General features: G+C 37.4%; 1 protein-coding gene across 3 annotated transcripts in view; it reads left to right on the plus strand.

The window, feature by feature from the left end:
- Positions 1-13,946, plus strand: part of MYO16 (myosin XVI) — a 412,228-nt gene that overhangs the window by 102,239 nt on the left and 296,043 nt on the right. For all 3 annotated transcript variants that reach the window (XM_056328855.1, XM_056328853.1, XM_056328854.1), the window contains exon 2: positions 2,363-2,626. In XM_056328855.1, the coding sequence (XP_056184830.1) occupies positions 2,401-2,626 (226 nt within the window). In that variant the 5' untranslated portion in view covers positions 2,363-2,400. The remainder of the gene's footprint in view (positions 1-2,362; positions 2,627-13,946) is intronic.

Raw genomic sequence — 13,946 nt, forward strand, 5'->3', positions numbered from 1 at the left:
AAATTTGAGGTTTGCTCATTCCCCAGTACTATCATGACAGAAAGGAGATGCAGTCACAAACTACCTCGGGCTGAGGGTGGAATGAGTGCAGATCTTCTATTTGATTGAATGCTCTGAACACTGGGACTGAAGCAGGGAATAAAGTTACATCTTCTGCAGCTTTATGGAGCTACCCTTTCATTTCCTTGTTTTTTCCGACATGTGCTCAGAAATGAAACATATCATTTAAGGTCAAATGGAAAAATTTGTTTTATACAGGAGGAGTTGCTGACTTTTGACATGCAATAAAAAAGGGTCTGTTTTGGCTTAATGCAAGCCAATACTTTTTTCCAGTTTTTAGTTTGACAACTCATTTTCTTCTAACTAGAAGGCCATGCTAAGAAAGGAACAAAAATTATAGGGAGGGAAAGGGTAGTCTGCGCTAAAAGAAGTTGACTGTACTTGACCTGTAGAATTGTATTCTGTGTCTGCTTCTGTTACGGAGTTTCTCAGCAAGACATTCTGGGAACTTTTTGTTTAAATGTATGCTCCCCAGTTTAGGCAAGTCTGGTTTAAGACCTTGGTTTCTAATACACAGTGAGTACACAGAATATATAATAAACAAAATAAATAACTTATAATATAATAATAGTATACAAATAAATATATAATGTAATAGATATAATTTATAGAGTGATTGGCATACAGACCTAGGACTATCACTTTGATAGTATTTTATTATGGTAGTATGATATGTAGTAGTTTACAGAATGCTATGCCTTTAAAGCAAAACACAAAACTTCAAGAAAAGAATATAGAATTCTTGACTTGGACACCCAAAATTAGTGACTTAAAAAGAAAATTATTGTCTTTCAGTTCTTCAGTAGAGAATATAGATAAGAATGCCCCCTTATCCCTCTTATTTCTAAATTAAAATAAATAAATATTTGTAAAGCGTTTATATGCTCTAATGATGTGAGCTTCACAAAAGCCTGTCAGCAAATTATTAATTATGCCTTCAGGGCACGGTTTGGATGGTATTCAGTAAATTAGACATATATCAAGCAACAAGGAGAAAACAAAGTTGTCATTTAGTCAGCACTACTCAACTATTGCCCTGCATGCGGTAGGGGTCCTTTGATGATGTAATTACAGATTTAGCAAAATGGGTAGACAAAAGCAGGCCTAATTAGAGTTGCACAGTAATGCTTAATTTTGGTAGTCTTAACTGCCCAAGGTGACTTGAGTCTACATCTCCTTTAAAAGCTCTTCCATAAAACTAAGGAGAGAAAATTTTCTCTCATCTGGGCTGCTGACAGTCCTTAGAAAACAAATTTGGGCAACTAGCTCCCATATGAAGAAAATCTGTATGTAAAGCAGAAAATGAGAATCAGAGTGATTGGGTGGTGTCCAGCCACCACATCAAAGGGTCTTAGGGTAGGTTAGTGGGTACATAGTTGATGAACATTAATTCACATCCAAGGGCTCAGGCAATAAAATAATCTGACGATCCACTAGTCTCCTTTTGCAACAGAGCTGTGCCCTGAAAAGCAACTAGCAGCAAGTAGCCTCTTGTGGTCTTCACTCTCAGTGGAAAAGAGAACATACTGAAAAAGAACATCACTGTTACTGCAATATCAGTAAAAGTACCAGATTTTACAGTAACAACAAAAGAGGAATCTGACTTAAAGGTAATGCTATGAACTTTAGGATTAACTGAATCAAAGACACATTTGTGATCAGTTTCCACGTGAAGATTTCATATCTGAGGGTGTCATTAAAAGATTACATGTGGATGCCAACGCCCCCCCCCCCCCCCTCAGTCATACACATAGTTAGGAATCTGAAATGACTGATGTTTTTAATAGATAGTTGCCTGAGTACTGACTGCATGCTAATTAACTTATTATAATTATGATATGATGACTTTTGTTCTCACTGAATAACAGGAATTTGCTAACCTAAAGCAAGGCAAAAATGAATAAAAAAGAAGCATGGACATCAGACTGGCATTTCTCTGCATAACAGTCTCCTGTTTGTAAGCAAATGCAAGCCACTTGAATTATATTGAATTATTTAGATATTTTGCCCACCTCCCATTTGAACCTTTAGGCCTCTTTCTATTCACATTTGTTTACATGAAATGAGTTAACTTTTAAAAAAAGCATCAGTGATTTCATGGAATGAGTTATCTTTTGTTTCCAAAAAGTAAATGATAATCATATGTACTCTCTGTAGTCAGTGTTGGTCAAGTAGGAGGAGCTCAAGTGACAGATTTACGCACGGTTAGAAAGAACAACAAGAATATTGGTGGTGGTTTCATGGTATATTTGAAAACACAGTGTTGCATGCTCTAAATGTGTTTGTCTTTAATTTCTTACAGGCTGTTTCCAGCTATGTAATGTTTTTCGGTCCCATGAGATGGAAATTGAGCAGTGCTTGCTGGAGTCCCTCCCTCTCGGCCAGCGGCAGCGGCTGGTGAAGCGGATGCGCTGTGACCAAATAAAGGCATATTATGAACGAGAAAAAGCTTTCCAGAAACGGGAGGGCTACGTGAAAAAACTGAAACATGGAAAGAATCATCGAGTTCATTTTGATCTTGCTGATATGATACAAGATGCAATCATACGTCATGATGATAAAGAAGGTACTTATTAATGTAGAAAAAGCTACTTTTTTCTTTTTGTATAGCTAAAAGTTTCAGAGGAAAAGCTTCCCTGTTCTACTTACCTGTCATTAGGAAAAATACAATTTTGCATGACAGTAATCATAAAATGACTGTTGTAATAGAATACACAGACACGTATTGCATACAGCATATTATATACCTGGTTACTGAAATTAATAAGGTATAGATAATAAACCTTCAGAAACCAAATTAATTTATTCTGAGGTTAAGATATGTGTAAAATAATGTCCTTCAAAACCAGTAAAGACTATAATCATTATTATGTGTGGCCTTTTACTTACCTATATGAGCCATAGAATTTAACACAAGTTACTTTGAAAATTAATTTCTTGATTTTAGCCATAGTCTGGAGTAACGAATTGTGCTATTAATGACACTGGCCTGGCTAGAGCAATGAGATGGTGTTGGACCATACTCACAGCAGACAGTGGGTCATCTTTCTGGTTGTGAAATTATGTCTGTGTCCTTTTGCAGTACTTAAACACATTTTAGGTGTTCTGTTTTTAGTTTCCTGGTGTTGTTTGAAACCCTGGTCCCACCAGTAGTAATCTGAGAAATTTTGTGATTTACACCTCAAAAGGGAACCAAAGCTTGCAGTAAGGATCTCTCAAGTTTTAGAAGTCCCCATGAATCAAAGTCCCCAGGAAACCCCACATTATTGTGTGGGAGCCACAGAAGAAAAGAACCGATGCAATGCTTTTAACAACCCCTTTCAAACAGATTTTATGGCAGCTTTTGTAATCACATTAGCACAAAACTACCTGAATGTGGAAGGCTTTGAAACAGGGTCACATCACACAAACAAATTGGCAAGTGTCTCCTAATTTATATCAGTTTGATTAGGTATAGGTTTTTTACTCACTCCTGAATCTTCATTTTAATGGGCATTTGTAACTATCATTGCCTATCACTGAAGTATAGTCTTACACATTTAAATCTATACAGGAAAGTAATCAAAGAACTTTTCAAGTGAGTGCCCTGGGTATAATTTACAACTAAGTTACAAATAAAATTTACAACCTTTCATTCCGGTCTCCTAGTGTGTAAAAGTGCAGGGATTATAAGTGAAGATCTTCTTCCTCCATGTTTCCATAGCTCCCAGCTTCTCTAAAAAACAAAGCAGAATGCTAGATATGACTGTCAGCATTTTGTAAAAGCCAGATACTTGAAGCTATTTTTGACATTTATGCTGAAGTAATGTAGCTTGCTTATGGGAGTGTTGATGGGGCATCAACCGTCTGTTATGTTGCCCATACTTGGCCTTGAGCTGCACCTGAATCAGAATGGAAAGTTCAGCAAATGCTGAGACTGAATAGCATGAGCATAAAGGGAAGGTACTTAGGCAGAGGAAAGTAAGGTGAGGGAAGAAGAGGAATGGTATCCTACGCTTGAAACAGATGAAATAGATCCCCAGAAGGAAGGAGCTCAAATAGTCTTCAGATAACCCCAGTATAACTAACAACACTATGCTGAATTTGATGCCTGTGGACCTTTCCCAGGACTATGAAAAAATGTGATTTTTGTCTTTAAGAAGCTTGCGGACCTGCAAGTACCTGCCTTGTGATTTTAGCCAAATGTTTGCTTTGAGGTGAATAAGGCTATACTGAGAACTGTTATCATGTGAGCCAATTTAAAAAAATTATATTAACTCATATACATAAAAGCTGCTCTCCTACTGTTGTTGCTGAGTGGAACATCCAACCGTGACTCTTTAGGGAGTATATCTACATTAGGATTTCATTTCAAATTAGGCATATGCTTTTGTGGCAAATATCATATCCATTTACTGTGTTTGATCTTGTTTTATGGAACATGCAAACTAGATTCCATTCAGATAAAACTGAACTGGAAGGTGTGGTCTGGAAGCACACCTAGTGCCTCCAAAGAGTAATGGGTTTCCCATCCAAAAGGCCAGTCGAGACATAGGCTGAAGTAATTCCACTGAAACAGGGATAGCTGGGGAAGCTGTGCTTTTGGCACCACCTGCTTCTCTTGTCTGGTTATTCATATTTCAGTCAGTCATTCAACATTCATCATTCATATTGCCCATCACTGTTTACTAATGGTTATACATAGCCAGTAAGCTGGTTGTGTCGGGTCCTGTTAATAGTATGGAGTATCCTCCACCTCACTGCAGTTTCACATCAACTTTACCTGCACAGCTGGAGTAAATACAGCTCTGGTGTGAAAAGATCTCAACTCTCCCCTTCACTGGTCCTAAGGCAGAAATGACTGTAATATAAGACTGCAGAAGGGAACAAGCACACATTTCCTGGCTCTTCAAATGTCACGCCATGTCTTCAGCTCCCTGCTTTTGGTGAAATGGCCTGAGGGACTGAGAAAAAGGTTGTAATACTGAGTTAAGTAAACAAACACGGGAGACAGGTTTTAACAACCTGTCAGCTTTCTCTTCTTCCTATAAATTCATGTCTGGTCTCCAGGATCTGGCTTTTATTGCACATTGTGCTCAGTAACGAACAACATCCACAGTTACGTTCAATTCAAATATAGGGAAACAAATTCAGTAATAAGTATTTAAAAATTACTTCTCATTGGAAAAGGTGGGCATTGAACAAGCATTTTTTTAAAAAAGTAGCTCAATGCAAGTAAGTAGCAGAGAAATACCTTAACATGAATTAGTAATAATTTAATGACTTAAAATAAAACTCCTTCTGCTGTATGAATATAAGCTGTTATCCTGTGAAAAAATGGGATTCAGACTGATCCGAATATTATATATTTTGGGAATAAATGCTGAAAGTAATCAAGATAAGAGCTCAGCAAATCTTCAAAAATTTTGTTTTGTTTACTCAATCATTGGCAGCAGGGTATTTTAATGCAGTTTGAAGATCTTTTTCAGAGACAATTTTCAGACTAGACATTTTGTTTATAATGAGATATTTAATAACAAGTGTAAATGTGTGGTACAACATAACCAGTATTCAGCTTTAGTCAACTAAATTCTATCAGGCAACACCTTTCCTTATAGGAAATTAATTTTGTGAGCTTGAACTGCAGTGACTTTGAAGAGATTAATTCCACTCAAGGTATAACTTACCTGGCTGTAAATAAGCCTGATTCTGCCTTTCAGGATGTATGGGCAGACTGTGGTGGCCAAGAAGAGGACTGTGCAATTTGGATACTTTAAATAACTGGGTACACATAGATGGAATCAATTTTGTGATGAGACTGTAAACCAGGGGTCCTCAAACTTTTTAACCAGGGGGCCGGCGCGCGGATGAAGTGGCAGGCAGTCATCTGCGGCTGCTTGGTTTCCCCACCAACCCCTGGCGGGGTGGGGTGTGTGTGTCTGTAAATACCAGGGGCCGGATTGAGGACCCTGGGGGGCCGTATCCAGCCCGCGGGCCGTAGTTTGAGGACCCCTGCTGTAAATGGTTTGGTACTGGTTTTGTGATCCTTGGGTTCAAAGTGCTTATGAATCCTCAAGCTTCACAGGTTTCAGGGTATCGAGTTTTTGTAAAATGAAACTGAAAATCCAGAGGCTAAAATTCTGTGATTCATACAGTTTTCTTCCAGTTTACCTTTGCAAGAGAGTATACAACAACAGAATTACAAAAAAGTAGAATCATCCACACAGAATGGCAGCTAGGCCTATTTTCTTCAAATTTTAGATGTATTTAGGAATTGTTTGCAAATCTTGGGCTCTTAAATGCTTTACCCACATCTATGTGCTCCCACCATTCTTTAAATAGAAGCAATTCTGAAGTCAGCTTGACTGTTTTGCACTCCTCTGAGACTGTTAATCAAAATCCTATTTCTTGATGAATCCCAGAGTAGTTTAACTTGGTTTAGGGTCTGGGTGTGAAAAATCTATGTCACTTACACGTACGGATTAAGTAGAAAATGCAGCTACATTGCATGGAGACCATGGAAGGACAACAACCAGGAGGAATTGAAGAGAATGACTACAAAGGAGATGAAGACCTATGAGAGTGATAAAGCAATGCCCACATTTGGACGGGTTTGAATGCAACTAGTAGTAATTCAGCAAGAAAGAACACCCATTCTATAGATGTACGAGACAGCTAGAGAGGGTTGTTTTACAGTTCTATGAAAGGAATGCAGAAAGTGTAGTACAGAAAGTAGAAAGAGGACACAACAGTAGAATAGAAGTAGCTTCCCAATTGAAGTCCAGGGACTCATTTCTTATTTTCTATATCATTTAGATCATAAATTATATAGACTGGACAGCGCATTATGAAATGGTGAGAAGTAGTCTGGTTTGGTAGGTGAGATAAATTGGATACTATGAATATATATAATGATTAATTATAATGTGACCAGTACAGAGACACTTAACACCTGAGTCTAATCAGAATTTCACTCTTAAGAATTCATTGGTTTTGTTATTCATGAAGAATGCAATATATCTTTTCCAAAATTACTGTAGCAGCTGCTACTGGACACAAAATGAATCTCTGATACTCCATGCTAATAGATATGATCATTAGTTTGCATTAAAATTACTTTTAATTGGGTTTTTAGAAATTCTTACCAGTGACCTGCTTCATCTCAAGTTTAGAAATTAAATATAGGCTTATTATATTTTTCTAAAAGTTAATAAATATCAAAATGGTGTATCTTTGTTCTGTTCGGAGGTATTTAAAATTATTAATTATATTTTTAAATTATTGTTTTTATTTAAATAATAAATAAAATATGTATTATTTTACATTTATATATATATTAAAAAAATAAAGTTATTGCTAACTGATATTTAGGCTTTTATCTGACCCTGGGAGATTGAAAGGAAATCCTTCTTTTCTTTCACCTTGCAGCTTCCTGCAATTTCTCTTTTTTAAAGTAATACGCTTTTTAGTGCTGTTGGTGGGCCACATTCACCCACACTACTAACAGTGAGCATTTTGAGAGATTCTGCATCTATCATTCTCAGTGAAGACGTGTAGAAGCAGAAGCTGGTGAATGAGTGAGTGCACTGTTTTCTAACACTGGTTCTTTCCATGTCTACTGCTGGCAAGGGAATACCTGTAGTTCATTCACCTTTAAATCCTATATAGCTTTGTTCTGTGAGATGTTAAACCTCTATTAATAATGGAAAGCAGGACTTTTGTCCTGCTGATATCAGTCATATAATTTTACTGCAAACTGGAAAATGTAGTAGCTAGAGCAGGCTTCTGCATCCCATTCCTTCTCACTGTGAAACAGTCATGCTTGTGCCTGCACTGAGCATTAGCGTACACTCAAATTTTCTTCTCTGATACACATACTCCAGTATTTGTTGAGCCCACACATCAGCTTAGACTCACGTACAGGTGATTAGGAAATGGACTGAACAGTCAGGAAATACTCTGAGTGAGTCAAAGCCTAAGTTTCTACTTCACATACAAGGTAGTCATTCTGAACATGCCTTAGTATTTTGGCTTCTTGAGAATAAGGGATATACATCCTTCCTGAAGCAATGGTGGAGTTATTGCCACTGACCAAAATGGTAAACAGTGGCTGCTTTGAAAAAGGTGACTTTTTTGAGCATGAACTGGTAAACTTGCCATAATGAAAACAGTAGCTAAAAGTGAATGTGACAGCCCTGTACCCAAAATCTCACAAAGAGGGGAAACTAAAGCACTGGTTTAGTTTCGGTCATCTTTCGGTATATTCTGTAACCCAGCCTTTCAGACATTCTGCAACATTACCCAAATCATAGGGCTGTCACAAATTCTGTGTATGTCATATCTTTTGTTATGAAAGCTCTTAAGTTGTAATGTAGTCATGATATATGCCATAAGGTCTGCATGCTGGCAGGGCATGGAAGGTCAGGGTAGGAAGTCCAGAGAGCCATCAACTCAGTCTTGAGACAAAAGAGGTACTCCTGTGAAAATCAGCATTTCAAAAGGGAAATGCAGATTCCCTAAACCTAATTAAATCCCATTTAATCCTTTTAATGGCCAATATGCTGATTCTGTAGCAGCCTTGGTTCTGAGTGGCCACAACACCAAAGAAAGCCAGTGTTAGCACTAGTGCTGCATCTGTAATAATGATTCTTGCTCCTTTCCATGGAGGTTGAGCCTGATACTGTGTTTTACTCAGACCTCAACTCCACCTGAGCTTCTTCCTGAACCTGCAGAGCTACCAGCGTGGCTCTTTGCCTTTAGCAGTAGGCTGCAGTGGCTGGGAACAGCCTTACTCTCCCTTCTCTCACCACAGGATGCCTGGAAAAGGTGGTCTAAAAAGCAGAAGACACTAATATCCTACTTTTTCTGTAGTGTCCACTGCTGGGGGAGACCTTCCAGGACTGGGTCCTCACCCCAGCAGGTTGGCTGCAGAGTAGTTGCTTAGTGCAGGGAAGAAAACAGGAATCCCATTTCACTTCCTCTCCTTAATGCCAGTATCTCTAGTAATTTGAAAGAGGTAATGCTATTGTGAGATTTGGTGGTATTGTGATATTTGAGAGGACTGGAACATCAATATAATGGAAGGTTTTAGTATTATTTGTTATTTTTCATAAGCACTGTATAATGTGCAATATTATGATAAATTTCAGTTGCATTCATTAAAAGTGTGTGTAAGGAAGCATAAAATGGGTACAGGTGCGGATGGTGCTGGAGTGTAATTTGTATCTTAACTACTTTAGGTTATAAAAAGGGCTCAGGGGAAGGGAAAGCAAAATCTGTTCAAAAGAAGAATGAATCTTTAATTTGTGGTGGCATATGAGCTGACCATTAGCCTTCAGCAGTTAGGAGAATGTGTCAAAGATGTTATAGTGACCATTCCTAGACACAGAAAAAAGTATACAAATAATTTGAAACAGAAAACCGAGGCTGAAACTGAGCTGAACTAAAGTACATTTTTTATTACTTCTTGTATCGTTTCCAAATCTACTAACTGATTTCTTATTTTTGCATCTTATTACAGTAGGCTTGCTTATGCTTTACTGTTCTATCTGCGGTACAAACAGCTTGGTTGGTTACAGAGAAGTTGTTCTGGAAAACAGTGGGTTGCACTCCCTGTGTCTGGCAAACATATGTCGGCAAACTTACTGATCCTCAGAGATCAAGTTTAAGGGTTGCCAGCCAGCAGTCTTTTTAAAAAGCTGGAAGAGCCAGGACACGGGCGGTAATGACAGGTTTGTGAATGTAAGACTCCATTAGGTGAAGCCTGTTGTCAGGTAGCAGGAAGCTGGAGAAAGAGGCTAAGGAGTGAAGACCACTGAGAGTGTGTAACATTGACTATTTATCGCAAACATTTTTATAATTAAGAAGAGTGGGAATATATTCAGTTAACCTGTCTGCCCTTGGGATTCTGACTTTCAGCCTACATTTTTAGACATTTGAAGACACCTCTTCTCAAACTGATTGCAGGCAGCTTTTCTGTTTTTACCTGTTGCATGTGCTGGGATGAGTGGTTAGAAAGTGAGGCATGGCGATGCCTGGTCTTTAAAACTCACCAGAGCTTTGGATGAGGATTGATTTTCTGTGTGTCAGTAGTTCAGAGGCATCTTTGCTCTAGACCAGACCCAAAGATAAAAGAATATGTTTACTGAGGACAGAGTATTGCCATAATAGAACAGATTAACAGAAAGACAAAGCAATAAAGCACATTATTATGCTTAACATTTAGGAAAGAGGTGTAATAGGTGTAGCATTAAATCTGACAAATTGGGTTTTTATAACTAAGCCAGTTTCCCTAAACTAGGCACACCCCCCTCATCATGTTGAGTTAAAAATGTGACTCTTGAAAATAGGACCTCTGCGTGAAAGTGCAGATCAATCTATGCCATCACAAATTACAACAACCCATTTTCGTTTACTTCCACCTTTAAAAATCTTCCTGCCTTGTTTCTTATGATTAATATTTAATATCAGGTTTTTTCATTCCCTTCTCCTCCCCAAGGTACTTTAATTAGCATTTCTTTTGTATACTGTTTGTCTCAGCTACAACCTTCTGAAGAGGCAGGGGTAAAATTATAGAAGTGATATTATGGGAAATATTAAATGCATGCGATATTTTACTAAGTATATAAACCCCTGTTTATTACACCAAAAGCATAAAGGCCAGAAATACAAACATGATTGGTGAATTAGTATTAGGCTGTTTTTCCCAGTTTTCTGTGTGCTTTTGACTTTACACTCTCTTTTGGGAAACCTCACTTTCACCAATCATTCCAACCCTAAGCAGGATAAAATGGCAAACAGTTGTAGTGTGTTTAGTATGCACATGCCTTCATGAGAAAAGGAAGCCTCCAAAATAAAAAATTGAAATCTTGGCTCAAAACCTATATAATATCATCCTAAATTAGATGAATGACACTGATTAATAATTTGCTGTATGGTGATATCATGAAGAGGGAAAAAAATCAATTTAATCTAATCTTAGTTTGAGAAATTTAAAATATAGCATATTCAAGAACATTTGAAACAGAACTACCGGGCAGCTAAAATGTATTTGAGGGATTACATACTCAATTTCCTTTAGCATGATCAATCCTTTTGGAAATATAAAGCACAAATAGATTTCTCAGGTTTTATGGTGCTTTGTTTCAGGATTGTGCTATCATTTAATATATTTTAATTTTAGATTACTATTTGCTCTCACTCTAAATTTCATCTAGACTTCTTTCTTTTTCTTTTCTTTTTTTTTTTTTTTTCCCCTACTGGGAAAGCATATGGAATTCACTATATATAAAATAACAGGGTGGTTTGCCCATACAGAGCTATTTTGGATTTTGCAGCTAGTTTCCTTTGAATCAGAGGAGAAATATGTACATTAGATGATAATCTAGAAGTGACTATTGCCAAATGTTGATTTAGTAGGAACTATTGTAGAAGAAATCACAATACATATGTATGGTAATTTATACAATTTAATATTTATTGTACAATCCTTAAGAGACATGAACACTAGACACTGAATAGTGAAGTCAAGAGACTATTCAGAGCATATAAAATTAATGAAGTACACAAAATTCTGCCCAATCAGGGCTCTTGCAAAGAAAGAAAAATGTATACTGGAAATGAATACATCCACAAGACAAACAAATGCATGCATTCTGTATTGGGAACTCGTTTTGTCTGTAACTTTGGAAGACACTAAGCTAGCTGATTTTCAGACATGCTAGTGATTTAATCAGTTCTGTGTATAGAAAAATGAAGCATCAAGCAACCATCTTAATCCACCTATTGATCAAGAAGCTGTTTCAAAGGCCCAGAAGGTAGAGGCACATTTCAAACCAGAGCAAGGCTTCAGTCCTATAGGTTCAGCATGGTTGTTAATCTTGTTTAGCATCATGTGCCCTGAATTCAGCAACACAAGGCATCTTTTTGTTATGACACAGGGAAACATAATGCCTTTAGTTATTGGGTAACAGATGTTAAGTAATTAAAGCAGCCCATTTGAAAAGCAATCATAAAATCACAGGGAGATGAAATTTGAATACATTTGAATTCCTACAGGATTCCATATGTGCTTTTTGGTTTTTTGTCCATGTGTTTACATTTTTAGTAATTTGGTAAAGCTGAGATAAAAACTGAATGTTAAACTATTTTTTGTTGATAAAAATATGCATGATTCCTAATATACAACACTTATTTAATTGGAAAAACTAAAACACAGAAGGTATAACGTACCAAAAAACTGAAGGATAGGTTTGATGGTGTGAATTTTATCTAGCCCTTTTTCTCCCTGTGGACCACCTAACCACAGGAGTGCTTCTGCTCCCTGGCTACTTTTCTTTTAGCCCTGAAATCTCCCTGGGTTCTTTCAGCTGCAGTTTTTGTTTCTGCATATGCCCAGAACTACTTTGATTTGAACAGCTATCCTCTGCCCATACCAAGTAGGGAACAAAAGACAAAGCATCTCTCCTTTTTGGGTCCCCCTCTAGTAGGGGGAATTCACACCAAATGTAATTAGTCTGCATTATCATCAAATGGAGTTATAGCTTCCTCCTTTTCTCCACAGAACTGAGGCTGGAGCTGTCACTCACCCATTTTTGCTAGCCTACAGGTTTTGCCTGTGGGTTGCTTCAAGAGCAACACCTTAAGTCTCTCAAGCAGTGTCCAGCCTGGCATGGCTTTCTCGTGGGGAATGGGCCTGAGAGGCAAATTGAATCAAGGTGGTCTTGCTTATAGTATAATAAACTGTAGGAAGTTGACCGCTTGTAAGCTGTTGTACAAAAACCTTGATGTTGTCATGATCTCTGCTACTAACTGTGTTTTGAAAACAGGGATATATACTGAACTATGTGCAGCCCCGTTTCACATATTTAAGCTCTGACTAAATCAAGACTGGCATATTAGCGATTCCCGTTTGATGTTTTTGAGTGTCTCTAAGGTCATCCTAAAGGATTCAATGATTGTGTCTCTGAAAAGTATGCCTTTTTCTTACTAATTTACAGAGTTTCTAGAACCTTAACTTTTGGATTTTTCTTTGAATAAGAGATTTCTAAAATATAGGCACTGAATTGCTTGCCTTGTATGTAGATAAACCCATTCTTGAACCTTAACCCTATAAATCCAAACAAAACCACACTTTGTTAACTAGAAAACATAGTTTTAAATGTTACCTCAATTACAAGTGTAAAACATAGTATTTATGAGGAAACCTTTGTAAAAATACACAATTTTTCCAAGAATTTTATTTATTTACCTTTGAACACATTTGCAAAATTATCAATTATTTATTTTGGTGGACTATGACATAAAGAATTTTTTCAGTGGGACAAGCCAGTATGTAAATTATTCATGACTTTGCATGATCAGGAGCTAATTCAAAAGGCTTTCACAAACTAAAATGTCAAGAAAAAATATTCAGAAGACCATTACCCCTACACATGAATCCAGCTTTTTAAGATCATAATCTGGTTTAACAGAAAACCTTTATAGACATATCATAGAATCATAAAATGGTTTGGGTTGGAAGGGACCTTAAAGATCATCTAGTTCCAACCTTAGAGATCATCTAGTTCCAACCCCCCTGCCATGGGCAGGGACCCTCCACTAGACCAGGTTGCTCAAAGCCCCATCCAGCCTGGCCTTGAGCACCGCCAGGGATGGGGCACCCACAGCTTCCTGGGCAACCTGTGCCAGTGTCTCAGCACCCTCACAGTGAAGAATTTCTTCCTAAGATCCAATCTAAATCTACCCTCTTTCAGTTTAAAATAACTAATTACCCCCGGACCTATCACTACATGCCCTACTAAATATATCTGTCCTTTTTTCATTTTAAGCCTATCAAGCTCATTTATAGTTCCATGTTGGTGTTTTTCTCTGTAAGATCTTTTTTTTCCCTGTAATAATAAAAAATT

The sequence above is a fragment of the Falco biarmicus genome, chromosome 2 (genome assembly GCF_023638135.1).
Source record: "Falco biarmicus isolate bFalBia1 chromosome 2, bFalBia1.pri, whole genome shotgun sequence".
Lineage (NCBI taxonomy): Eukaryota > Metazoa > Chordata > Aves > Falconiformes > Falconidae > Falco > Falco biarmicus.